The sequence below is a fragment of the Scyliorhinus canicula genome, chromosome 5 (assembly GCF_902713615.1).
Source record: "Scyliorhinus canicula chromosome 5, sScyCan1.1, whole genome shotgun sequence".
Classification (NCBI taxonomy): domain Eukaryota; kingdom Metazoa; phylum Chordata; class Chondrichthyes; order Carcharhiniformes; family Scyliorhinidae; genus Scyliorhinus; species Scyliorhinus canicula.
Window position 1 is genome coordinate 179,341,887 of NC_052150.1, and position 27,806 is coordinate 179,369,692.

The 27,806-nt window shown below is 45.9% G+C and overlaps 1 protein-coding gene across 1 annotated transcript in view; it reads left to right on the forward strand.

The window, feature by feature from the left end:
• The window catches only part of gad2 (glutamate decarboxylase 2), a 187,990-nt gene that overhangs the window by 149,780 nt on the left and 10,404 nt on the right, over nucleotides 1-27,806 (forward strand). Inside the window, exons 13-15 of the mRNA XM_038798155.1 lie at nucleotides 2,777-2,926; nucleotides 18,624-18,731; nucleotides 24,580-24,669. Of these exons, the coding sequence (XP_038654083.1) occupies nucleotides 2,777-2,926; nucleotides 18,624-18,731; nucleotides 24,580-24,669 (348 nt within the window). The remainder of the gene's footprint in view (nucleotides 1-2,776; nucleotides 2,927-18,623; nucleotides 18,732-24,579; nucleotides 24,670-27,806) is intronic.

A 27,806-nucleotide genomic window follows, 5' to 3' on the forward strand; every position in this document is an offset into this window, starting at 1 on the left:
AAGGTTACTTCTCAGAAGTTAAATCTTAGCAGAGATATATGAACATTCACAGACCAAACACACACATTTTCACAGTTTTGGTCTCTTTACTCAAGAAAGGATGTACTGGCACTGGAGGGGGTGCAGAGGAGATTCTCTAGGTTGATTCCGGAGTTGAGAAGATTAGCTTATGAGGACAGACTAGGTAGACTGGGACAAAACTGGAATTCAGAAGAATGAGGCAGAATCTTATAGAAACATATAAAATTATGAAGGGAATAGATAAGATAGAAGCTGGGAGGTTGTTTCCACTGGCAGGTGAAGTTAGAACTAGGGGGAACAGCCTCAAAATAAGGGGGGGTAGATTTAGAACTGAGCGGAGGAGAACCTTCACCCACAGGATTGTGAATCTATGGAATTCCTTGCCCTGTGAAGCAGTTGAAGCTACCTCGTTGAATGTTTTTAAGGCAAACACAGATAGATTTTTGAACAGTAAAGCAATTATGGGTTATGGTGAGTGGGTGGGTAGGTGGAGCTGAGTCCACAAAAAAAATCAGTAATGATCTTATTGAATAGAGGAGCAGACTCGAGGGGCCGGATGGGATATTCCTGCTCCTAGTTCTTATGCCCTAATGTTCTTATGTTAACTCTTTCTAAAATTAAAGAAAAAGATTTGTGCAATGTTTACTGCCATTTGTGAGGTATTTTCCTCGCTGTATAGTGTGTTGTCTCTCTATACAGTTTATGACTCAATGAACAATCTCTCCTCTGAAAAAATATTGAATCGTCATAGAGAAAGGCGGCAACACTCATTATGGATTAAATCACTCTGTGGTGAATAGGCATTTATACCACAACAAATGTTATTTCAGACTTATGCCAGGCTCGTTGTAAGCTGAACCACTGACTCATTACCTACCAATCTGTCCTATTGTTGAAGCCTCATTTTACCTCCATTATCTAAATATATTGGGAGGGACAGCCCTACTGACAGGAGCTAGTGCAGTGAGTGTCATCTGTGGTATTTCTCCCTGTTGGCCGTAATGAAAGTGACTTCCCACAAGATCTGGAATGACTCCCTCTCCTCAATATCAATGGCAAGATGGAACTGTCATGATATTGGGCAGGTTAGTTTCCAGTGCCAAGTGGAGTGCCAGGGTGCCATCCTGCCCTGACTCCGACCATTTGGGGGTTCCAATGACCTGGGAGACCCCCATGTCCCCCCTCACCCTGGTGCTGTTACGACTGGTCCAGGTTTGTGTGGGCCAGTACGAGAATGGCAGGGGCACCCAGGCATGGCCAGTAAGTCCCGGGCACCAGGTGAATCTGGCGTCCAGGTATTTAAATGAGCTGAATTTAAATATGTAAATCTGGATCACGCCCAGTGAGGGCGAGATCCAGCCTGCGTCGGGTAGAGCGAGTCCATGACTCGCGCAAAGCTTCGGACCGAGCGCAGAGCCTGATTTAGGGCTCGCGCGTGATTCACCCGCGCCGGGCACTGAATCATGCCCAGAATTGCTTAACCAGCTTTTGGTTATTTGTAAAATAGACATCAGTGGCTGACTAATAACATTGAGCAAAGAACTGCAAGTAGAAGGGTGACATTTTATATTTGTTACGTAAAATTATTTTTGTCACACATATAGAAAATCGATTTAAATTTGGAAGCCTCGGAGAAAAAAATAAAGAACAGGAAAGTTAATATAATGGCATTAAAAAAAAATGTGGAAACTGTGAAGCTGATGAGAAAACAGAAACAGGAGCCAGGGAATGATTCAACGTCAAATTCATTGATAGGAACATTTGTTTCAATCGGCAATAAAGTACACAGTACTTCTCATTCTGTGATTGCCTCTGCTGTTCAAACTGAATAAGTTAATTGAAATATAATTTCTTCTGATTTTCAATAAGATTCTGCTGATGAACAAATCAGGTAAATACAGCAGGATGTCAGTTCATAGGTGTTATTGAAATAAGAACGGAGAAGGGAGGGATTTTTTGTAATATGCTATTTTGTTTCCTATTCACAGGAAATTGTAAATGGCACAGTATCATGTGGATAATGCAGTGTCCTCATTCCAGTCATGTTCTCTCCCACCAGGGATATTATTCAAATAAAATTCAAATAATCTATTCAAATTTTACAACCAGCTGTCTATTTTTGTTCTATTTAGCTCAATTTTCTTCACATATGGCTATTTTTATACCCTCTCATGCTCTTTTTTCTCTCCTTTCTCTACTCCTCACCTCTCATAGATTCCTCAGATTTTCAGTGTAAAAGCATCTTTATCCTTGTCATTTTTAATTCTGTTTCATTGCTGTTATTGGCCCTCACCTCCAACATCCGGCATCCATTTCTCTTCAGCCGAACTTAAACCATTATTTCAGTGAGACTTGGCCTTCACACAATCTTAAACACAAATTGGGCAGGACTTTTAGTCTTAAAAACTAGCAAATGTTTTGCCCCCGATTGTACCATGATGGAGATGCTAGCAGCAGTGATGTTATTGACATGTCCCTTGGCTGGCATATTAAGTATAGCAGGACATTGTGGCTGGATGGGATTGGTTTTGTTTGAAAGACTGTTCAGGTCCATAATGTTCTGCCTCTCATGACAGTGGAGGAATAATTCTTGGTATGGTCGAGTTACTGCACACGTTACTATATACTGGGTTTAAACCCTTATTGTGTTTCCTTTGGGTTCTCAATCATTCTCATTCATATACATCCAGTGTACTTTGCTTTGATCTGTGACAATAGCACAATTTGTATTCATGCTTGTCTGATCCTTTTGCAGGGGCTGCTACAGAATTGTAATCAGATGAATGCCTGCTACCTCTTCCAACCTGACAAACAATATGATTTGTCCTATGACACTGGAGATAAGGCATTACAGTGTGGGCGACATGTGGATATTTTTAAATTGTGGCTGATGTGGAGAGCTAAGGTAGGCATTCCAATTAGGTATTTCTCATTAATTATATTTTCCTCAAGTGAATAAGGTAGCGGGGAAGGATTGTGACAATGTAATTGTGATGGATTTCTCATATTCACTTTATTGAAAGTTGTGCTTCGGTTTGGCATATCAGTGTATCAGAGTCAGAGTCACGCACAGCCAGTCTGGTTCTTTAATGAATGCTGCACAAGTCTGTGGCCCAATGAACCAACCTCACACGATGGAGGAAGGTCAGCTCGCATGGATACTTTAATCCCTATGAGTTGTTCAAGATTGAACTTGAACTGAATGGTTTGTTGGACCAATTCAGAGGACATTTAAGAGTCAACCACATGACTGGATGGTCAAGGGGGCAGATTTCTATTTCTAAGGGGCATTCGTGAACCAGATGGGTTTTCAGACCAATTGACAATGGCCATCAGTAGACATTTTGTTATTGATTTCAAATTCCGCAATCTGCCACAGTGGGATTTGAAGCTGGGTTGCCAGAGCATTACCCTGGATCTCTGAATTACTACTCAAATGACAGTACCACTACACGACTAACTCCGAGGTGCAGAAATCTTCATCCTTTGTCACTTTCAGACTGTACAAGAAGACTTCCATTCTCCATTATTCATAAACGTCAGCTCATCCAAAATTCTGTTGCCCATATCCTAGCCTGTTGTCAGCTGCCGCTCACCTAACACCCCCATCGTTCTCGCCCTACATTGCTCCCAGTCCCCTATAGCCTCAAATCAAAACTTTTCATCCTCATGTTTAAATCACTTCATAGCCTTGCCATGTCCCATCTCTAGAACTTATTCCAACCACACACACACCCTCCCTCCAAACTGTTCATTCTTGCACATAGGTCACTTCCCTTTGTCCCATCACTGGGATCCTTGCCTTCAACCACCGAGGCATCATGCTCCAGAAGTACCTCTCTAAATTACTCTACCTCTCCACTTCCATCTCCTCCTTTAGGACGATCCTTAAACCCACCTTGTTGGCCAAGATTTAATCACTCCACGTAACATCCTCTTCTTCAGCTGTGTACCTTTTTCTTCTGATTGCACCTCTGTAGATTTTGGAAGTTATTGTACATTGAAGGTGTGATGTGAATGCAATTTATCAATATTTCCCTAACTTAGAATGATGCTCAGAAGCATCTTTGAGCAGAAATAATTAGATTGAAGTGCATCTTCTGCCAGGCAGTTTACGAAATAGATTGATTTGGGCATGGGAGTAGATCTGCTTCGAGTTCTCCTAAATGGTGCGTGGGATGTTATGGTCTGTAAGATTGGCAGAGAAATTAGTTAAAAGAACAATGTAAGTGAATGTGTAGGCAGATAATCACGCAATCTCTATTTTCTGGTCATTGTTCTATCACTTGAAATGGTATAGCTTAGTGTAGTGGCATGGTGTAACAATGAATTGGAGCATCATGAAATGCTGGGACATGATCTAAAATTCAGCCCATTCCTAATGTTTTGTCATTATCCACTTTTAATGCGCAACTTCTAACTCCTCTAACCAACCCCCCCACCCACCCCACGGTGGTTGGGAAGCGGGAGCAGGGGCCTGTCGTGAAGGTGAGTGAGTGCCTTTAAATTTGCTTACCTTTCAGCGGGAGCCGGGTTTGAGGTAATATCAGGTAAGCTCTTCCTTTCTTTTTCTTTTTCTTTTTCTTGTTTTTTTTTAAATCTAGAGGTGATGTCAGGGAAGGCAGTACAATGCTCCTCCTGCAGAATGTTTGAGGTGAGGGACGCCGTCAGTGTCCCTGCTGATTTCATCTGTGGGAAGTGCACCCAACTCCAGCTCCTCAAAAACCGTGTTAGGGACCTGGAGCTTGAGCTGGATGAACTTCGGATCATTCGGGAGGCAGAGGGGGTCATAGATAGGAGCTTCAGGGAAGTAGTTACACCAAAGACTGGAGATAGATGGGTAACTGTAAGAGGGACTGGGAAGAAGCAGTCAGTGCAGGGACCCCCTACGGTCGTTCCCCTGAGTAGCAAGTATACCGTTTTGGATACTTGTGGGGGGGACGACTTACCAGGGGTAAGTCATGGGGTACGGGCCTCTGGCACGGAGTCTGTCCCTGTTGCTCAGAAGGGAAGGGGGGAAAGGAGTAGAACATTAGTAATTGGGGACTCAATAGTCAGGGGCACAGATAGGAGATTTTGTGGGAGCGAGAGAGACTCACGTTTGGTATGTTGCCTCCCAGGTGCAAGGGTACGTGATGTCTCGGATCGTGTTTTCCGGGTGCTTAAGGGGGAGGGGGAGCAGCCCCAAGTCATAGTCCACATTGGCACTAACGACATAGGTAGGAAAGGGGACAAGGATGTCAGGCAGGCCTTTAGGGAGCTAGGATGGAAGCTCAGAGCGAGAACAAACAGAGTTGTTATCTCTGGGTTGTTGCCCGTGCCACGTGATAGTGAGATGAGGAATAGGGAGAGAGAGCAATTAAACACGTGGCTACAGGGATGGTGCAGGCGGGAGGGATTCAGATTTCTGGATAACTGGGGCTCTTTCTGGGGAAGGTGGGACCTCTATAGACAGGATGGTCTACATCTGAACCTGAGGGGCACCAATATCCTGGGGGGGAGATTTGTTAGTGCTCTTTGGGGGGGTTTAAACTAATTCAGCAGGGGCATGGGAACCTGGATTGTAGTTTTAGGGTACGGGAGATTGAGAGTATAGAGGTCAGGAGCACAGATTTGACTTCGCAGGAGGGTGCCAGTGTTCAGGTAGGTGGTTTGAAGTGTGTCTACTTCAATGCCAGGAGTATACGAAATAAGGTAGGGGAACTGGCAGCATGGGTTGGTACCTGGGACTTCGATGTTGTGGCCATTTCAGAGACATGGATAGAGCAGGGACAGGAATGGTTGTTGCAGGTTCCGGGGTTTAGGTGTTTTAGTAAGCTCAGAGAAGGTGGCAAAAGAGGGGGAGGTGTGGCGCTGCTAGTCAAGAACAGTATTACGGTGGCGGAAAGGATGCTAGATGGGGACTCTTCTTCTGAGGTAGTATGGGCTGAGGTTAGAAACAGGAAAGGAGAGGTCACCCTGTTGGGAGTTTTCTATAGGCCACCTAATAGTTCTAGGGATGTAGAGGAAAGGATGGCGAAGATGATTCTGGAAAAGAGCGAAAGTAACAGGGTAGTTGTTATGGGAGACTTTAACTTTCCAAATATTGACTGGAAAAGATATAGTTCGAGTACATTAGATGGGTCATTCTTTGTACAATGTGTGCAGGAGGGTTTCCTGACACAATATGTTGACAGGCCAACAAGAGGCGAGGCCACATTGGATTTGGTTTTGGGTAATGAACCAGGCCAGGTGTTAGATCTGGAGGTAGGTGAGCACTTTGGAAACAGTGACCACAATTCGGTGACCTTTACGTTAGTGATGGAAAGGGATAAGTATACCCCGCAGGGCAAGAATTATAGCTGGGGGAAGGGCAATTATGATGCCATTAGACATGACTTAGGATGTGTTGGTTGGAGAAGTAGGCTGCAAGGATTGGGCACACTGGATATGTGGAGCTTGTTCAAGGAACAGCTATTGCATGTTCTTGATAAGTACGTACCAGTCAGGCAGGGAGGAAGGGGTCGAGCGAGGGAACCGTGGTTTACCAAAGAAGTGGAATCTCTTGTTAAGAGGAAGAAGGAGGCCTATGTGAAGATGAGGCGTGAAGTTTCAGTTGGGGCGCTTGATATTTACAAGGAAGCGAGGAAGGATCTAAAGAGAGAGCTGAGACGAGCAAGGAGGGGACATGAGAAGTCTTTGGCAGGTAGGATCAAGGAAAACCCAAAAGCTTTCTATAGGTATGTCAGGAATAAAAGAATGACTAGGGTAAGAGTAGGGCCAGTCAAGGACAGTGGTGGGAAGTTGTGTGTGGAGGCTGAGGAGATAAGCGAGATACTAAATGAATACTTTTTGTCAGTATTCACTCAAGAAAAAGATAATATTGTGGAGGAGAATGCTGAGACCCAGGCTATTAGAATAGATGGCATTGAGGTGCGTAGGGAAGAAGTGTTGGCAATTCTGGACAAGGTGAAAATAGATAAGTCCCCGGGGCCGGATGGGATTTATCCTAGGATTCTCTGGGAAGCCAGGGAAGAGATTGCTGAGCCTTTGGCTTTGATTTTTAGGTCATCATTGGCTACAGGAATAGTGCCAGAGGACTGGAGGATAGCAAATGTGGTCCCTTTGTTCAAGAAGGGGAGTAGAGATAACCCCGGTAACTATAGGCCGGTGAGCCTAACGTCTGTGGTGGGTAAAGTCTTGGAGAGGATTATAAAAGATACGATATATAATCATCTAGATAGGAATAATATGATTAGGGACAGTCAGCATGGTTTTGTGAAGGGTAGGTCATGCCTCACAAACCTTATCGAGTTCTTTGAGAAGGTGACTGAACAGGTAGACGAGGGTAGAGCAGTTGATGTGGTGTATATGGATTTCAGTAAAGCGTTTGATAAGGTTCCCCACGGTCGTCTATTGCAGAAAATACGGAGGCTGGGGATTGAGGGTGATTTAGAGATGTGGATCAGAAATTGGCTAGTTGAAAGAAGACAGAGAGTGGTAGTTGATGGGAAATGTTCAGAATGGAGTTCAGTTACGAGTGGCGTACCACAAGGATCTGTTCTGGGGCCGTTGCTGTTTGTCATTTTTATAAATGACCTAGAGGAGGGCGCAGAAGGATGGGTGAGTAAATTTGCAGACGACACTAAAGTCGGTGGAGTTGTAGACAGTACGGAAGGATGTTGCAGGTTACAGAGGGACATAGATAAGCTGCAGAGCTGGGCTGAGAGGTGGCAAATGGAGTTTAATGTGGAGAAGTGTGAGGTGATTCACTTTGGAAAGAATAACAGAAATGCGGAATATTTGGCTAATGGTAAAATTCTTGGTAGTGTGGATGAGCAGAGGGATCTCGGTGTCCATGTACATAGATCCCTGAAAGTTGCCACCCAGGTTGATAGGGTTGTGAAGAAGGCCTATGGTGTGTTGGCCTTTATTGGTAGAGGGATTGAGTTCCGGAGCCATGAGGTCATGTTGCAGTTGTACAAAACTCTAGTACGGCCGCATTTGGAGTATTGCGTACAGTTCTGGTCGCCTCATTATAGGAAGGACATGGAAGCTTTGGAACGGGTGCAGAGGAGATTTACCAGGATGTTGCCTGGTATGGAGGGAAAATCTTATGAGGAAAGGCTGATGGACTTGAGGTTGTTTTCGTTAGAGAGAAGAAGGTTAAGAGGTGACTTAATAGAGGCATACAAAATGATCAGAGGGTTAGATAGGGTGGACAGCGAGAGCCTTCTCCCGCGGATGGAGGTGGCTAGCACGAGGGGACATAGCCTTAGATTGAGGGGTAATAGATATAGGACAGAGGTCAGAGGTGGGTTTTTTACGCAGAGAGTGGTGAGGCCGTGGAATGCCCTACCTGCAACAGTAGTGAACACGCCAACATTGAGGGCATTTAAAAATTTATTGGATAAGCATATGGATGATAAGGGCATAGTGTAGGTTAGATGGCCTTTCGATTTTTTCCATGTCGGTGCAACATTGAGGGCCGAAGGGCCTGTACTGCGCTGTATCGTTCTATGTTCTATGTAACTTGAACTTCCTACGGCTCAAATCTTTACTTTGTGTAACAGGACAGAAAACTAGAATTGTTATGACACCGTGAGGCTCCAGCCGGGTGTTTGAGAAAGGTTTACCTTGCAGAGAGAGACAAAACCAAAACAACCTCCTTCAATTCTGAGTTCAAAACAAAACTAAATCTGGAAAGACAGTCTCACAGAGGAAGGATCATTCCAGGGGGAAAAACGGAGCAATCAGCACAATCCATTGCGGAAGCCCAGCAATCTGAAACAGTTCATTGGCCGACATCCAAGTCCATCAAGCCGTGTCATAGAACATAGAACGATACAGCGCAGTACAGGCCCTTCGGCCCACGATGTTGCACCGACATGGGAAGTCAAAAACTCATCATTGATGTCAAACGAAACGGCACATCCTGCTGGAGATCCTTTTTTTTTAATTAAAAGGTGAAGTCCCTCTTAAAGGCCATTAACCTCCCAGATACAAAAATTGAAATAGAATAACAGAAAATAAAAGGAAAAAATAAGGGGCAGACAGGGATTAACAGGCGGATCGTTATAGAATATAAAAACAAGCAGTAATGGTGTACTGTAAGACCATAAGACCATAAGACATAGGAGTGGAAGTAAGGCCATTCGGCCCATCGAGTCCACTCCACCATTCAATCATGGTTGATTTCAACTCCATTTACCCGCTCTCTCCCCATAGCCCTTAATTCCTCGAGAAATCAAGAATTTATCAATTTCTGTCTTAAAGACACTCAACGTCCCGGCCTCCACCGCCCTCTGTGGCAATGAATTCCACAGACCTACCACTCTCTGGCTGAAGGAATTTCTCCTCATCTCTGTTCTAAAGTGACTCCCTTTTATTCTAAGGCTGTGCCCCCGCGTCCTAGTCTCCCCTGCTAATGGAAACAACTTCCCTACGTCCATCTTATCCAAGCCATTCATTATCTTGTAAGTTTCTATTAGATCTCCCCTCAACCTCCTAAACTCCAATGAATATAATCCCACGATCCTCAGACGTTCATCGTATGTTAGGCTGAGGTGTGGGGCCCAAAATTGCTCACAGTATTCTAAATGGGGCCTAACTAGTGCTTTATAAAGCCTCAGAAGTACATCCCTGCTTTTATATTCCAAGCCTCTTGAGATAAATGACAACATTACATTTGCTTTCTTAATTACGGACTCAACCTGCAAGTTTACCTTTAGAGAATCCTGGACTAGGACTCCCAAGTCCCTTTGCACTTTAGCATTATGAATTTTGTCACCATTTAGAAAATAGTCCATGCCTCTATTCTTTTTTCCAAAGTGCAAGACCTCGCACTTGCCCACGTTGAATTTCATCAGCCACTTCTTGGACCATTCTCCTAAACTGTCTAAATCTTTCTGCAGCCTCCCCACCTCCTCAATACTACCTGCCCCTCCACCTATCTTTGTATCATCGGCAAACTTGGCCAGAATGCCCCCAGTCCCGTCATCTAGATCGTTAATATATAAAGAGAACAGCTGTGGCCCCAACACTGAACCCTGCGGGACACCACTTGTCACCGGTTGCCATTCCGAAAAAGAACCTTTTATCCCAACTCTCTGCCTTCTGTCTGACAGCCAATCGTCAATCCATGTTAGTACCTTGCCTCGAATACCATGGGCCCTTATTTTACTCAGCAGTCTTAGCAGGAAAAGAGTACCTAAAATAAGTGTTGGTCCTTAACAGGATGAGTCTGAGAAATTCATCATGGGAAACAAGGAATTGGAGAGAGTATGGACAAGGGCGGCACGGTGGCACAGTGGTTAGCATTACTGCCTCACAACGCCAGGGACCCGGGTTCAATTCTAGCCTCGGATGACTATCTGTGTGGAGTTTGAATGTTCTCCCTGTGTCTGCGAGGGTTTCCTCCGGGTGCTGCAGTTTTGTCCCACAGTCCACAAATGTGCAGGTTAGATGGATTGGCCATGATAAATTCCCCGTAGTGTCCAAAGGTTAGGTGGGGTTATGCGGTTACAAGGAGTGGGCCTAGTTGGGATGCTCCTTCAGAGGGTCGGTGTAGACTTAATGGGCCGAAAGGCCTCCTTCTACACTATAGGGATTCTATGATTTTGTACCCGTAGAAGACACATGCAAAAAGCATCTCAAGAATCACTGAAAAACAAGCAATAAAATGGAGGAACTTAAAATAATCAAGTTCACTAAAGAAAAAGAAACCAGGAAAATGAATAGGACTAAAGGTTGGCAAGGTCCCAAGGCTTCAGCAACAAGCCAGGTTGATAAAGGGGTACCAGCAGATGTTGGTCAGAATTTTCTGGCCTCTCCCATCAACAGGATCGTCAAATCTCTCTGAAAGTGAACAGACTTTTGGTTGGGCTGTCGAATCTCCCACGATGGATCCTGCCCCGAGGAGCTTGTAAAATCCCATCCATAATGTATTCGGATTTTCAAAAGGCATTTGATAAGGTGCCACATAAAAGGTTACTGTACATGATTAGAGCTCTCAGCATTGCGAGCAATCTGCTAACATGGATAGAGGATGGGCTAACTAACAGGAAACAAAGGCAGGGAGTTGGGATTAATGGTTCAATGAAGAGTGCTGGAAAGAATACCAAAAGAAACATCAGGCATACCTAAAACTGAGGTGTTAACCTGGTGAAGTTGTAACACAGGACCACTTACATGCAAAACAACAGAAGCAGCATGCAACTGACAGAGCTAAGTGATCCAACAGCCAAATGATCAGATCAAAGCCCTGTAGTACTGCCATATCCAATCGTGAATAGCGGTGGACAATTAAACAAACAACTACAGCAGGAGGCTCCACAAATATCCCCAGCCACAATGATGGGGAGCCCAGCATATCTGCGCAAAACACAAAGTTCAAACATTTGCAACCATCTTCATTCAGAAGCCCTAAGTGGATGATCCATCTCAACCTTCAGCCAATTTGATTCATTCCATGTGGTATCAACTGAGGCATTTGATACGGCAAAGACTGGTGACATTCCGACAGTAGTACTGAACACTTGTGCTCCAGAGCTAGGAACGCCTTAAGCCAAGTTGTTCCAGTACAGCTACAAGATTGGCTGCTACCCAACAATGCAGAAAATTGCCCAGGTATGCCCTGTCCACAAAAAGCAGGACAAAGCCAACCCAGCCAAATATTGCCCCATCAGGTACATCGATGATCAGTAAAGTGATGCAAGGGGTCATCGACAGTGCTATCAGGGTTTGAATTCCACTTAGTACAATGGGAGATGATTGTATTTGTTGTCGGTCAATCAAAGCAGTCCCAGGATATCACTGCAAGAGTATCTCTGGGTGGTGTCTGTGGTGTTCTTTGTGATTCAGTTGTCAGGATGGATGTTGTAGTGTTCACAAAGACCACAGAAGCTAAGTTCATTAACAAAGCTAACTTTAATTTACACTACTTCTCAAAGCTTGACCACTTACTCCTATAGTAAACAATAATCGAGTAATCTACAATCTACACTCTACTAACACCAGTCTCTACACTCTGTCTAAAACTGTGCTCAGCACTCTCTCACTGCTCCTCTCCAACCTTCTCCGAGAAGCCTGTGAGTCAGTGCTTTATATGGACGGCACGGTAGCACAGTTGATAGCACTATTGCTTCACATGGCCAGGGTCCCAGGTTCAATTCCCGGCTTGGGTCACTGTCTGTGCGGAGTCTGCATGTTCTCCCTGTGTCTTCATGGGTTCCCTCCGGATGCTCCGGTTTCTTCCCAAAAGTCATGCTGTTAGGTAATTTGGACATTCGGAATTCTCTCTCAGTGTACACGAACAGGTGCCAGAATGTGGCAACTAGGGGATTTTCACAGTAACTTCATTGTGCTTTCAAGTCTGACGACCCTGCCCTATATAAGAAATCCTGGTGCGACGTACGGAAAGCCATCAGGGATGCAAAAAGACAATACTGCATCAAGCTAGAGTCCCAGGCCAACGACACTAACCCACGACGACTATGGCAGGGCCTCCACAGGATCACAGGCTATAAAGCAAGGCCAGGTGGAATATCTGGGGCTGGAGCCTCATTATCCGATGATCTGAACAAGTTCTGTGCCCGCTTTGAGCAGTCAGCCAATGTATCAGTGCCACCCGCCCCAACAGCCCTGGACACACCCATACCCACTATTACAGCATCAGAGGTAAGAGCTGCTTTCTTGAAAGTGAATCCGCGGAAAGCGACGGGCCCCGACAGAGTCCCTGGGCGAATACTCAGTCCCTGCGCAGACCGGCTGGCGAGTTTCTTCAATACCTCACTCCTCCGTTCTGAGGTTCCCACGTCCTTCAAGAAGGCCACCATAATACCAGTACCAAAGAAGAACAAGGTAGCCTGCCTCAATGATTACCGACCGGTGGCCATGATGTCTGTTATCATGAAATGCTTCGAGCTGCTAGTCATGCGACGGATCACTGCCAGCCTCCCAGACGGTCTCGATCCACTGCAGTTTGCCTATCACCACAACCGGTCCACAGTAGATGCTCTCACCCTGGCTCTACAATCAATACTCGAACACCTCGACAACAAGGACAATTATGTAAGACTGCTGTTCATCAACTACAGCGCAGCCTTAAACACCATTATCCCAAAAAGACTATTAACCAAACTCTGCAATCTTGGACTTGACCACTCCCCTGTGCAGTTGGATTCTTGACTTCCTCATCAACAGACTACAATCTGTCAGGATAGTCAACAGCACCTCCTCCACAATAGTCCTCACACCGGGGCCCAACAAGGATGTGTGCTTGGTCCTGTACTGTACTCCCTATACACACATGACTGTGTGGTAAGATTTAACTCCAACTCAATCTATGAGTTTGCGGATGATATGACTGTGGTGGGCCGTATCTCAAACAATGATGAATCAGACTACAGAAGGGAGGTAAATCATTTGGTTGCATGGTGTACAGAAAACAACCTCTCAATAAATGTTGGAAAGACTAAGGAACTGATCATCGACTTCAGGAAGTGTAGCCCGACACACACTTCCCTCTGCATCAATGGCTCCAAAGTGGAGATGGTCAATGGCTTTAAGTTCCTGGTGGTCACCATCACCAACAGTCTGTCCTGGTCCACTCACGTTGATGCAACCATCAAGAAAGCCCAACAACGTCTTTACTTCCTACAGAAGCTAAAGAAATTTGGCATGTCTGCATTGACTCTCACAAACTTCTACAGATGTGCGATAGAGAGCATCCTATCCAGCTGCAACACAGTCTGGTATGGCAACTGCTCAGTCCAAGATCGCAAGAAACTGCAGTGTGGTTAACTCTGCCCAGCGCATCACACAAGCTGCCACCCCCACATTGATTCTGTATACACCTCTCGCTGCCTCAAGCAGGCAGACAGCATTATCAGAGACCTACAGCTACAAGACTCCTCAACGACTCTCCCTCAGACTGATCTGTTCTCTGTAAGAACACTATTCATGACACCCTATGCTGCTCTTGCTCATGTATTTGCTTTGCTTGGCCCTTTGTTCCACACAAGAACCAATCACTGTTTGTCGATGTACCATTTGTCAATGTTCTCTGTTGATTATTCTCTTTGTCTACTCTGTACATACTGTGTATGTTCCCTCGGCCGCAGAATTATACTTTTCACTGTACTTCGGTACATGTGACAATAAACCAAATCAAATCAATTGCAATGTTAATGTATGTCTACTTGTGACAATAAAGATTATTTTAAAAATCTAGCTCCAACTAGTGGTTAATTCTGATAATACATTAACCCTTTTGTAGTCTGAATATTTCACATAATGTCACAGTGTCCCAGGCCCAATCATCTTCAGCTGACACATCAATGACTTTCTCTCAATAATAAGGCCAGAAGTAAGGTTGTTTGCTGCCAATTGCGCAATATTCCGCACCATTTACAATTCCTCAGATACTGGTGCAGCAAGACTTGGATAACGTTCAGGCTTTAACTGATAAGTGGCAAGTCACGTTCATGCCACACATGTGTCAAACAAGTGTCATCTCCTGCAAGAGAGAATCTAACCATCTCCCTTTGATGTTCAACAGCATTACCATGGCTGATTCTCCAACTTCCTTGGAGGTAACATTAATCAGAAACTGAACTGGACCAGCCATATAAATATTGTGGCTATGAGAGCAGATCAGATGTTTGGAATTCTGTGATGAGTAACTCAGCTTCTGACTCCCCAAAGCCTATCCAATATCTACAAGGCACAAAATCAGGAGTGTAATGGAATACTCACCACTTGTCTGCATGAGTGTGGCTCCAACAGCAGAAACCCCTCCCTATCCAGGACAAAGCAAACCACTTGATTAACACCCCATCTACCACCTTAAACATTCACTCCCCTCCACCACCAATGCACAGTGACAGCAGTGAGCATCATTTACAAGGTAAACAGCAGGCGTCTTCAACACCACCTTCCACACCAGAAAGCTCTACCATCTGGAGGTACAATTGCAACAGACATATGGGAACACCTACCTGGAAGTTCCCCTCCAAGCCAGACAACATCCTGACTTAGAATTATATCACCACTCCTTCACTGTCACCGGGTCAAAATCCTGAAATGCCCTCCCTAACAGCACTGTGGCTGTACCTACAACACATGGACTGCAGCAGTTCAAATAGGTGGCTCACTTCACCCTATCAAGGGAATCTAAGGATGTATAATTGGCCCAGTGCTACAACAATCAGTACTGGGTCTCAATCCTTTATTATCTATACTAATTACTTAGATGTCGGAACTGATCGTATTGTCACTAAATTTGCTGACAATTCAAAAATAGATAGGAAAGCAAGTGTTGACGTGGATACAAGATTGCATAGGGATATAGATTAAATGGATTGGCAGAGGAACTAATACTTGGGAAATTGTGATGTCCATTTTGGTAGGAAGAAAAGAAAATGAGAATACTATTTAAATGGAACAAGACGACAGAATGCTGCTGTATAGATGGAGCTGGATGTGCTTGTAGATGAATCACAATATGTCAGCATGCCGCATTAAGACAGCAAATGAAATGTTAGCCTTTATTGCAAGGGGGATTGAGTATAAAAGTAAGAACGTCTTGCTGCAACAATGCATTGGTAAGACCACACCTACAGTACACCATAAAATATTGGTTCCTCCTTATTTAAGGATGGATACGTTTACATTGGAAACAGTTCAAAGAATGTTCATTTGGCTAATTACTAGGAGGAGGGGTTTGTTTTACAATAATAATAATCTTTATTAGTGTCACAAGTAGGCTTACATGAACATTGCAATGAATTAACTGTGAAAATCCCCGAGTCGCCACATTCCGGCACCTGTTCGGGTACACTGAGGGAGAATAAAAAATGTCCATTTCATCTAACAGCACGTCTTTTGGGACGTTTGGGAGGAAACCAGAGCACCCGGAGGAAGTCCACACAGTTTTGGGGAGAATGTGCAGACTCCACGCAGACAGTGACCCAAGCCGGGAATCAAACCCAACTACCGGGCACTGTGAAGCAACAGTGCTAACCATGCCACCCCGTAAGGAAAGTTTGAGCAGGGTTGGGCTTACACTCATCGTAGTTTAGAAGAACGGAAGGTGACCTTATTGAAACATCTTGGGCGGAATTCTCCGCTCCCGGGAAAAATCGGGAGGGCCGTCGTGAACTTGGTTCAGGTGCTCTTTCCTTTCTAGGCCACCCACAAGCCCCAAACGGGCTTCTCACTCCCATTTCACGACGGCAGTGACCAGGTGTGGTTGCCGCCGTCCTGAAACTGCCGCGAACGGCAGGCCGCTCGGCTAATCCGGGTCGGAGAATCGCTGTTCGCGTGAAAAACGGCGAGCGGCGATTCTTCCGCGCGGGGGGGGGGGGGGGGGGGGGGGGGGGGGGCGGAGAATCGCACCCATAATATTCTGAGGTCGCTTGAAGGGGTAGTTCCTGAAAAGATATTTTCCCTCATGCAGAATCTAGAATTAGGGATGTACAATTTTAAAATGAGAGGTCTCGCATTCAAGATAAATATGAGGCAGAATTGTTTCTCACAGAGGGTCATTAGTTTTTATGAATTCTCTTCCACAGGGCTAATACATTCAAGCCTGAATTAGACAGATCTTTGATCTAAAGGGGAGTCAAGGGTTATGGATGACGAGCAGGAGTCAAAACCACAATCTGATCAGCCATGAATGGTGGAGCGGGCTGGATTTCAGCTCCTATTTCTTATGATCTTATAGCTGTGACAGTAGACCATTGGACAAACAATGAGATATCTGTGGAAAATGTTGCAGGTTACTAATCTATTCTTCTGATCTAAAGCAGAGTCAGAGCAGGCAGCTCAAGTTAAAACCAATCATTCATCTTTATTGAAGGTCAAAAATTATATTGAAGCCAAATGATAAACTAGCAGATGAAATAATATTCTCTTTAAAGTTATTTTCTGAGGTCAACATTCAAGCTCTTACAGACTTTTATATTTCCAGAATTACTAACTGAGTATGTGTAGTATATACGGATTTATAGGACAATGGAGAGCAACACATCGCTGTAATGTTCCTAAAAAGCTTTATCTGTCAAGATCAGATATTTCCAGAGCTCTCTCATTTACTTCAACCTCCACTGTTTCTAATACTTCAGGGCTGTCAGTTTAAAAATCCGATTTCAAGTTGACTCTTGCACGTTCAAGTCAAAGCTCATTATGTTACAATGTGCTAGGGGTTTGTGATTCAGGAGGGTGTCCTGATAGAACAGCCATTACAGTCTGACTTGTATTCGCACACCGGGGTTGTTATTGGTGTCATTGATGGAGACGAGCATCATTTTCATTTTAATATTCAGGCCAAGGTGTCTGCGCGTTTGAGTCCCTTATAAAAAAGTTACCATTTGAGGGGACAAAGGGCCTGAAAATTCAATAACACCTGTACCAAATCTGAGACAGCAATTCCTTTTGATGCATAGTGGCATATCTGTGGGGAGAAGTGTGTGGGGAGTGGGTGTTGGGAGGGCTAGAGCATTGGAACAATACGTGAGAACCTCAATTAAATATACTTACCTTGAGTGTTTTCAACACTGCCTCCAGCAGTCCTTTTAAGGTTTGATAATTGGACTGCTTTATGTAAAACATAATTCGGCATGGACTTGCGCAGTGTATGCCACACCAGTTGGAACTCCATAATGGCATCAGGGGCTGGTTTAGCTCACCAAGCTAAATCGCTGGCTTTTAAAGCAGACCAAGCAGGCCAGCAGCACGGTTCGATTCCCGTACCAGCCTCCCCGGACAGGTGCCGGAATGTGGCGACTAGGGGCTTTTCACAGTAACTTCATTGAAGTCTACTCGTGACAATAAGCGATTTTCATTTCATTTCATTTCATCTCAAATAGCAGATCCTTATGAGGTGACTAGTTCCAGGCCTGGGTCAAAGTGGTATGTGGGAAGGATGTTGGCAGTCACATGGATCAAAGACAACACACGTGGTGAAATTCTAGATGATATTACCATGGGAAAGTGGTGAGAGAAAAGACCAGTCGCTATCTCACAGTAGCAGACAGTTACCCTGAATCACTGCTACGCACCTCTTATGTTCAGAATGGAACTTGTCCAGTTCCGAGAACTATTCACCCAGCCTCTACAGCCGCCTCCCCCCACCCTTACTCGATTCTGGATAGTCACTGTGGTGTTCTCAACTTTGCTTTACCTGGATGGCTTGGATGCGTAGAACACCAAGAATAAAGAACACCAACTTTTGTTAACAAACAAAACTAATTTAATAACACTACTAAGATTCGTATGCATTCCTAAAGTGCAAGGTTACTACATTAAACTATGCTACCTATAACTACAAAACTCTCAAATATATAACCGCTCCTATGCCTCACCACCTTCTCCTACCTTCTAACTCCCACAAGGCTTAGCATCAATGCCTCATATACTTGTAACTGTAGCTCCCTCTAGTGACTACTCTAGACATTTCATTAACTCTTGCAGTTCTTTATGAAAGTACCACAGTAACTGGTGCAGAAAGATCCATCCAGGAAAAGCAGGGAGCAGAGAACTTCCAAAGGTGCTCAACGTTTTGTTAAAATGCTTGCATCAGGACTGATCTAAGGCAATTTAAACTTTTACCTTTCTTGCAGGGGACCATGGGATTTGAGGCTCAGATTGACAAGTGTTTGGACCTTTCAGATTACTTATACAACAAAATAAGGAACAGAGAAGGATTCGAAATGGTCCTTGATGGGAAAGTATGTTTAAATTTGTTTTCAGTAACTAAGATGGAAGCACTAAAATCAAACTCCGTCAATGGCAGGCATACAAAATTCTATTTTACACTGAATATGAATATATTGAATATAGTTTACTCCAGTTCTATTCACATATGGAACCCATGAAATACTGGTGCTGTATTTTGATGACGTGGAGTAGATCTTCTTTCTAGTTGTGATAAACTGTATTATTTCTGCTGCTGAGCCAACTTCCGGTGTTCGGAGCTGCTGTCAACCCCAATGATCTGCCCTTGAGCTCAACAACCTGCCTTTTTCCTCTGAATTACCCCAAAACTGTTTCACAGCTTTCTGATCCTGAGTTGGGCTGCCTCCGAGAGATGGATATAGAGGGTTGTCACCATATCGCTAATTATTTTGGTATAAAACAGAGCCAAGTCACGCAACATCCCATGCATGGCAGCATTTATAAAAATGAGAAGCACTTGCCGATCATTGTTGGACTATACTTCAAACCTCGCTGTCTGATCTGAAAGTAACAGAACAATTGCAGCTCTGAGGTAAAAGATGCTACAAATGTTTCCACCTCAGACAATCGGGAACAGCCATTTAGAAAGACATGGATTGTGAGCTCACTAGATGTGAGCTGTATAGCTCACTCACATGGTGCAGAGTTTACCTCGCATGAGGCATCACGCCAGCAGTGCAGCCTTACAATCCCTGCTCCAAATATCGGGGCGGGGAGGGGGGAGCAGGTAGTCATAATTGCAAAGGTAAAAAGAGTGCCAGACTGATGAGACCATCAATTCACGCGACACGTGGTTTTAATCGTCTTACAACAGAGCCTGCCTGTGACGAGATGAACTCGAGATGAACTGGCAGCAGGCTCACAGCACTGATCTTTATACTTCCAGCTGGGGGAGGAGCCATGGGCAGAGCCATGGGCGGAGCCAGGGGTGGAGCCCAGTACAAACTCCTCATCTCCCCCTATGGGCAGGGCCGCATGATTACACACAATCCGGTACAGAGTACAGGCTCAATACATGTGGTACAATACAGTGTGAATTACTGAGGTTTATAATTCACCACATTCACCCCCTGTGAAAAAAATCAAGTCCAGCGGGGGTGATGGGTCTACAAATTGAGTCTGTCCGGTGGCCGAGTTGTCCTTTGTGATCAGCGGAGCACTGGAGTTGCAGCCTCTTCCAGTGGCTGGACGATAACGGTTGGTTGGGGTACGATGGCGGACTCCGGGGGTGATTCTGTCCGAGCTTCGTACCCGCCTGGTTCGACTGGTGACGGGGAGCGCCGGAAGCTTGTGGGCGCGGGTGCGTGGAACATGGGTAGTGAACCGGTACGTGCGGGGGCATGGGGCGTGGCGAGTTGGGTGGGGTGTAGTGTGAGGGGTACCTCGGCGGTGGTAGTGGTGGGATGAGATCCTGCAGGCGCTAGGTCCCGGAGGGATACGGTGTCCTGACAGCCGTCAGGGTACTCTCTGAAGGCGTATTGGGGGTTTGAGTGGAGTAGGAGCACTCTTTCTATGAGTGGGTCAGTTTTGGGTGCCCTGACGTGCTTCCGGAGGAGTACTGGGCCCGGTGTCGTCAACCATGCTGGGAGCGAAGCCCCCGTGGTAGTTCCCCTGTAAAAAATCAAAGAGCCGCTTGTGAGGGGTCTGGTTGGTGGCTGTACATAGGAGGGACCTAATAGCATGGAGCGCATCGGGGAGGACCTCCTGCCAATGGGAGGTCGGGAGCTTCCTGGACCGGAGGGTCAGTAGGACGGTCTTCCAGACCGTTGCATTCTCCCTCTCCACCTGCCCGTTCCCCCTGGGGTTATAGCTGGTAGTCCTGCTCGAGGCGATGCCCTTGTCGAGCAGGTACTGACACAGCTCGTCGCTCATAAAGGATGAACCCCTGTCGCTGTGTACGTAGCTGGGGAAAACAAACAGGGTGAAGACACTATGCAGGGCCCTAATGACTGTGTGGGAGGTCATATCGGGGCACGGGATAGCAAAGGGGAAGCGGGAGAACTCGTCGATGACATTCAGGAAGTACACATTCCGATCAGTCGAGGGGAGTGGTCCTTTGAAATCGATAGCGAGGCGTTCAAAGGACCGAGAAGCCTTGACCAGGTGGGCCCAGTCTGGTCTACAGAAGTGCGGTTTGCACTCCGCACAGATCGAGCAATCCCTGGTGATGGCTTTTACCTCCTCAGTGGAGAAAGGCAGATTTCGAGCTTTGACATAGTGGGCGAGCCGGGTGACCTCCGGGTGGCAGAGGTCATTGTGGATGGCTTTTAGGCGGTCGTTTTGCGCGCTGGCGCATGTACCGCGGGACAGGGCATCTGGGGGCTCGTTGAGCTTCCCCATCGATACATAATATCATATTTGTAGGTGGAGAGTTTGATCCTCTACCTCAGGATTTTATCATTTTTAATTTTGCCCCTTTGAGAGTTGTCAAACTTGAAGGCAACCGATCTTTGGTCGGTGCTGAGGGTGAACCTTCTACCTGCGAGGTACTGCCTCCAGTGTCATATAGCCTCCACAATGGCTTGTGCTTCCTTTTCGACCGAGGAGTGTCGAAGTTCCGAAGCGGAGAGGGTTCGGGAGAAAAATGCGACTGGTCTCCCTGCCTGATTTAGAGTGGCTGCGAGAGCGACCTCTGAGGCACCGCTCTCTACCTGAAAAGGGACGGATTCATCCACCGCCTGCATGGCCGCTTTGGCGATGTCCTCTTTGATCCGAGTGAAGGCCTGACGAGCCACATCCGATAGGGGGAAGAGTGTGGCCTTAAATAGTGGGCGGGCTTTGTCCGCATATTGAGGGACCCACTGGGCATAAGACGAGAAGAATCCCAGGCACCTCTTGAGGGCCCTGGGACAATGAGGGAGAGGGAGTTCTAAGAGGGGACGCATGTGGTCCGGGTCGGGGCCCAGGACTCCGTTTTCCACGACATAGCCGAGGATGGTTAGTCTGGTCGTGCGGAAAAAGCATTTCTCCGTGTTGTAAGTGAGGTTGAGTTTCTGGGCCCTCTGGAGAAATCGATGGAGGCTGGCATCGTGGCCCTGCTGGTCATAGCCGCCGATGGTGACGTTATCCAAGTACGGAAACGTGGCCCGCAGCCTGTACTGGTCCACCATTCGGTCCATTGCTCGTTGGAACACCGAGACCCCATTCGTGATGCCAAAGGGAACCCGGAGGAAATGGAAGAGGCGGCCATCGGCCTCGAACACCATGTAGTGGCGGTCCTCCGGGCAGATTAGGAGCTGGTGGTATGCAGTCTTCAGATCCATCGTGGAGAAAATACGATACTGGGCGATCTGATTCACCATGTCTGCAATCCTGGGGAGGGGGTACACATCGAGGAGCGTGAACCGATTAATGGTCTGACTATAGTCCACTACGATTCAGAATTTTTCCCCGGTCTTGACGACCACCACCTGAGCTCTCCAGGGGCTGTTACTGGCCTCTATGATCCCCTCACGTGGGAGCCTCCGGACCTTGGTTCTGATAAATACCCTGTCCTGCAGGCTGTATTGCCTGCTGCGGGTGGCTACGGGTTTACAGTCCGGAGTGAGATTGGCAAAGAGTGGAGGGGGGGAGATTCTTAGCGTCGCTAGACTGAAGATAGTGAGTGGGGGTAGGGGTCCGCCGAAGCTGAGTGTGAGACTTTTGAGATTACACTGGAAATCGAGTCCCAGTAAGAGTGGGGCGCAGAGTTCAGGCAGGACGTATAGCTGAAAATTCGAGCAGCTAGCGCCTTGGATCGTTAGAGTCGCGACGGTGCGCCCTTGGAGGTGAACAGAATGGGAGCCCGAAGCGAGGGAGATAGTTTGCCATGCAGGAAAAACAGGGAGCGAACAGCGTCTTACTAGATGTGGGTGTACAAAACTCTCGGTGCTTCCGGAGTCAAAGAGGCACGGTGTACTGTACCCGTTGATTTTAACGGACATCATCGAGTTGCGGGGGTGTTTCAGCGCGACTGGTCCAACGTGACCGCGTTGAGTTGTGGTTAGTCGACGGCTCGATCAGCTGTGCTGGAGTGGCCCCGTGATGAATGCCCGCTGAGGTTGCAGTCTTTGATTTGAGTTTCTGAGTTTGGAGAGGATGGAGCCCAAGATGGCCACCCCCGTGGATCACACATGGCAGGCGGCGAGGATGATGGCGTCCAAGATGGCGGCCCCCATGAGTCGCACGTGGCCGGCCACATGGTTGGGGGTTGCCAAGATGGCGGCCCCCATGGGTCGCACGTGGCGGTTGGGGGCGGAGTCGGAGTACAGGCCGCAGCGTTACAGGGCCTGCGGGCCTGCGAGTTCAGGGAGCGAGTGCTCTGGGCTGCGCGAGAGTTTGGGGCAGGAGTTTTCTTCGCCAGGCTTACCCGGGCATAGAGTCCTTTGCGACCGCAGCTGCTGCAGGTCTCGTTGCAGGCCGGGCAGTGCTGCCGCGCGTGCTGGTGCTGTCCACAAAAGTGGCACGTTGGTGCAGTATAGTGGCTGGATGGCCGCACGGCGCAGGCCTGGGGCAGTCGCTGGTCGGGGGCCCAAACGGGGTCGCGGGGTCCGCAGGGAACGAGGTGAGGCTGCAGAACGAGACCTCCATAGTAGTGGCAAGTTCTACAGTGTCTTCTAAGTTTTGGGTCCCCTTCTCAAGCAACCGCTGGCGCACATAGTTGGACCTGAGGCCTGCAACGAATATATCTCGGACAGCGAGTTCCCTGTGTTCGGCAGCAGTTACAGCTTGATAATTACAGTCCCGGGATAATGCTTTTAAATCGTGCAGGAATTCTTCTAGCGATTCTGTGGGGCAATGGCGGCGAGTCGTAAAAACGTGGCGCGTGTAGACCTCATTTACGGGCCTCACGTACATTCTGTCGAGCAGGGCCAGGGCCTCCGTATATGAGTTGGTACAATTAAGTTGAGTAGGGATACGATGGCTCACCCTTGCGTGCAGTAGACTGAGTTTCTGCTCCTCCATAGTTTCTGTAGTGCTTGCTTCAGCCAGATAGGCCTTGAAACATCTGAGCCAGTGTGAAAAGATTTCCTTCGCCTCTGCATCCTGTGGGTCGAGTTCCAGTCGATCAGGTTTGAGGGCTGATTCCATAGTCATTTCTTACTGTTAAGACGATTAAATTGATGAGACCATCAATTCACGCGACACTTGGTTAGAAGTGAAAAGTGGTTTTAATCGTCTTACAACAGAGCCTGCCTGTGATGAGATGAACTCAAGATGAACTGGCAGCAGGCTCTCAGCACTGATCTTTATACTTCTGGCTGGGGGAGGAGCCATGAGCGGAGCCATGGGCGGAGCCAAGGGTGGAGCCCAGTACAAACTCCTCATCTCCCCCTATGGGCAGGGCTGCGCGATTACACACAATCCGGTACAGAGTCCAGGCTCAATACATGTGGTACAATACAGTGTGAATTACTGAGGTTTATAATTCACCACACGGACAAGCATAAGAAACTGTGTAACAATTCAGGCAGGGGTCAGTGTAAAACGCAGTGTGAGATTCAGTATAACGAAAGGCATGAATTAAGGTAAAAGTCCACGGAAGACAGATACAATCACAAGAATCAAAGTTAATATCAGAGCATGATTCAGAATAATAACCAGAGTGGAAATCAGAGTAAGATTCAGCGGGACGATTTCCTCCACTTCATTGTTTGTAGTGGAATGAAACACAGAGGAAACCTCCTTTGACTGCATGTATGGTGTGTACAGGAAGCTGAATAATTCCATTCAATAGCATCAGGATTTAAATATCATTTAATGAAGTGTTAGATTAAATAATTTAAGTACCTGCTGTTCATTTTACACAAGTTCATATTCAGATGATTGAATGATCGTTCATGCCCTGTTTCTGTTGTTCAGCCACAACACACCAATGTCTGCTTCTGGTACCTGCCTCACAGTATTCGACACCTACCTGATAATGAAGAACGAAGGAGTTTGCTCCTGAAGGCAAGTCTGTTTTCATTTATAATGTGTGGAGACAATACAATTTAGGGTTTCCAGTCTATAGAAGAATAGGATGAGGCAATTACACTGAATTTACTTTGAATGGAGGTCAGTGGGGAGGGTTTGGCTCAGTGATCAGCAGTTGTCTGTTACAGTGTAGAAGAGGAACATCACCACTTTTAGATGCAAAGAGTAATAGAAGTTTGGGACTCTCTTCTGCAAATGTTAGTTGATGGTAAATCAATTGTTAATTTGGAATCTGAGATTGATAGATGTTCGTTAACAAGGTATCACATCAGCCTTCCCAGTGCTTTTCTTCAACCACCAACACTGTGACTTTTCGTGGCCTAGTTTATTACAGTGAAAACATTTGAAACTTTTCATTTCTCTTCCACCCTCCTGGATTTCTTTTTTAATCTGAGGTACACTCTCCTTATTATCTCCCATCAGATCTCCTTTACCTCTACCACTTGAATATTTCTCTTTTCCACAGTTTCTATCTCTCACAGGCTGAAACTGATGTCGGAAACCAAAGTTTGATTTATGAACTAATTCATCATCATCTGCCATTTCTGCTGCTAACCTCGCAGTTTTAACCCTCTGCTCTTCCACATGAGTTCTCATTACATCAGGAATTGAATTTTTAAACTCCTCCAAAAGTATAATTTCTCGGAGAGCTTCATACGTTTGGTCTATTTTCAAAGCCCTTATGCACCTTGCAAAATTACTCTGTTTGATCCTTTCAAACTCCATGTATATTTGACCAGGTTCTTTCCTTAAATTTTTAAACCTTTGCCTGTAGGCTTCAGGCACTAGTTCATATGCACCTGAGAAGTATTTGTTTCACCTCCTCATACGTCCTAGATACCTCCTCTGATAGTGATGGAAACACTTGACTAGCTCTACCTACCAACTTTGTTTGAATCAGTAATACCCACATGTCCTGTGGCCATTTTATTTGTTGAGCTACCCTCTCAAATGAAATGAAAAAGGTTTCCGCCTCCTTCTCATCAAATCTTGGCAATGCTTGGACATATTTAAATAGATCCCCACCAAGCCTTCGACTATGCCGCTCAAGCTCATTATCCTCATCACTCTCCTCAAACTGTATGTTTCCCTTTACATCCGCCAATTTTAACTGACTGTCATGTTTCATGGCCATTTTCTGAAGTTCAAACTCTCTCTCTTTTTCCCTTTCCTCTCTCTCCTTTTCTTTTTCTTCCCTATCTCTTTCTCTCTCTTTTTCTTGTTTTCTGATCTATGCCTCCCTTTCTCTTTCTTTCTGTTCTGCCAGGGCTATTCATTCTTTTTTCCTTTCTTCTCTCTCCTTTTCTCTCGTTTCATATTCAAGCTGCTTTAATTCTTTTTCATGTTCAAGTTGTTTGATTTGTAACTGAACTTTTGCCATTTCCCATGAGTCTGACTGTATCTCAGGCAATTTTAAATGCTCAGCTAGCGCCATAAGTACCTCATCTTTTCGTATTTTGTCAGGTATAACTGCAGTGTTTTTGCCAAATCTCAAAGCCTTTTTTAGTCTCTCTTCATAAGGTATTGCATGTGACCTTCTCCACCCCCAAAAACTTCAAAGCCTCTGAAAGGGCCATTGTCCACAACACACTTCCTACTTAAACTGGAATACCACACCTGAAAAGTAAACACAAATATGCTCACCCCTTATTGCCTCTAAGTTCACTAAGCCAACCAATCATGAATGACAGACTTTTATCCCACAAGCCCCAATGTGTTATGGGCCAGGGTTTGGAGAACACAAAAGTATATCATGGAGTTCACCTGACCCACAACTTTTAATAGAGTTTGGTTATGGGGAGCACAAGGGTTCACTTTACAGGTGTGATGCAACAGAGATCTAAAGTATTTTTAAAACAAACAATGTTTATTCTATGAATCTGGTTAACATTTTATAAACCCACAATAAACATCTTGCCAACTACCAACACTGATAACCCCCCAAAAAGATACAGCACTCTATAGGTAACCCTTAGTAACTTTCCTAACAGCATCCATAAGCCAAAACACTTTTCAACCAAAGACAGTATGTTTGAATTCTCTACAGAGAACAGTTATCACTTTTAAATTATCAAGTGATGTAAACACCTTGTTTAACATACAGAGAGAGAGACCAGTATACATCTGCTTGGTTTGAATGCAGCTCTCCAACTGAAAGCAAAACTAAAACACAGAGCCAAAAAGAGCTTCCAGCTCAAAACGAAAGTAAAAAGCAGAATCACATTTCAGCTCCACCCACAACAATGACATCACTGCAGCCATTTGATAAAACACACTTTTCTTAAAGGGACTCTCACGTGACACATTTAATCGGGCAGTAGGATGGAAGATAAGGACCACATTGCCTTTGTGCATCCACCCAAATTAAATTTATGGCAGGAATGCCGGGGGATGGTTATCCCACCCTATTGCCAATTGAAGCCCTTAAGTGGCCAACTAATGCCCATTTAAGGGCCTTAATCCAGCAGTGGGCAGGCGGCTCACCATGTGTGGAACATGACAAGAAAACCTTGTGAGGTTTGCTTGCAAGTTCCTTGGGAGGATTCTTTGTTCAACGCACCCAGTGGTCAATGGGCCTGGCAACTGGAAGTAGGGTGAGTTTACTGAGAGACACATCCCTTTGCCCTTGCTGCTGAACTCTTCCCTATGACGCCCTCTCTGTGATCAGTCTCCTGTCATCACTCCTTGTGGCCTGTGATCCAACAATGACCTTAGGTCTTGGGTAGGTGTCATAATAGCAGCAGCCATCACCTCCCTGGTGGTACTGCCATTCAATAGATCTGCCAGTTTCTGATTCACCAATAGTTCTTGGTGGATGGGACTCTGGGTCCTTGATCCTGGGCGAAGGCCCGCTACTGGCCTGTCAAGTGCCCGAGTGATGAATGATGCACTGAGCTTTACTGGAAAGCTGAACAATGTGGGTCTCTCACCAGCCTTCCAGCCAAGACTCCTGTTAGGTTCCGGCCTCTGTTTCTATGATCATGAGGTACAATGTAGCATATTAAATGTACATGTAATTCCTGTAAATTGCACTGATTTGCCTTGTTTGGGTCCCACATGAGAACTGAACTATTTACGATTTGTAAAACTGTGAGAAAAGGTGACTCCACCCC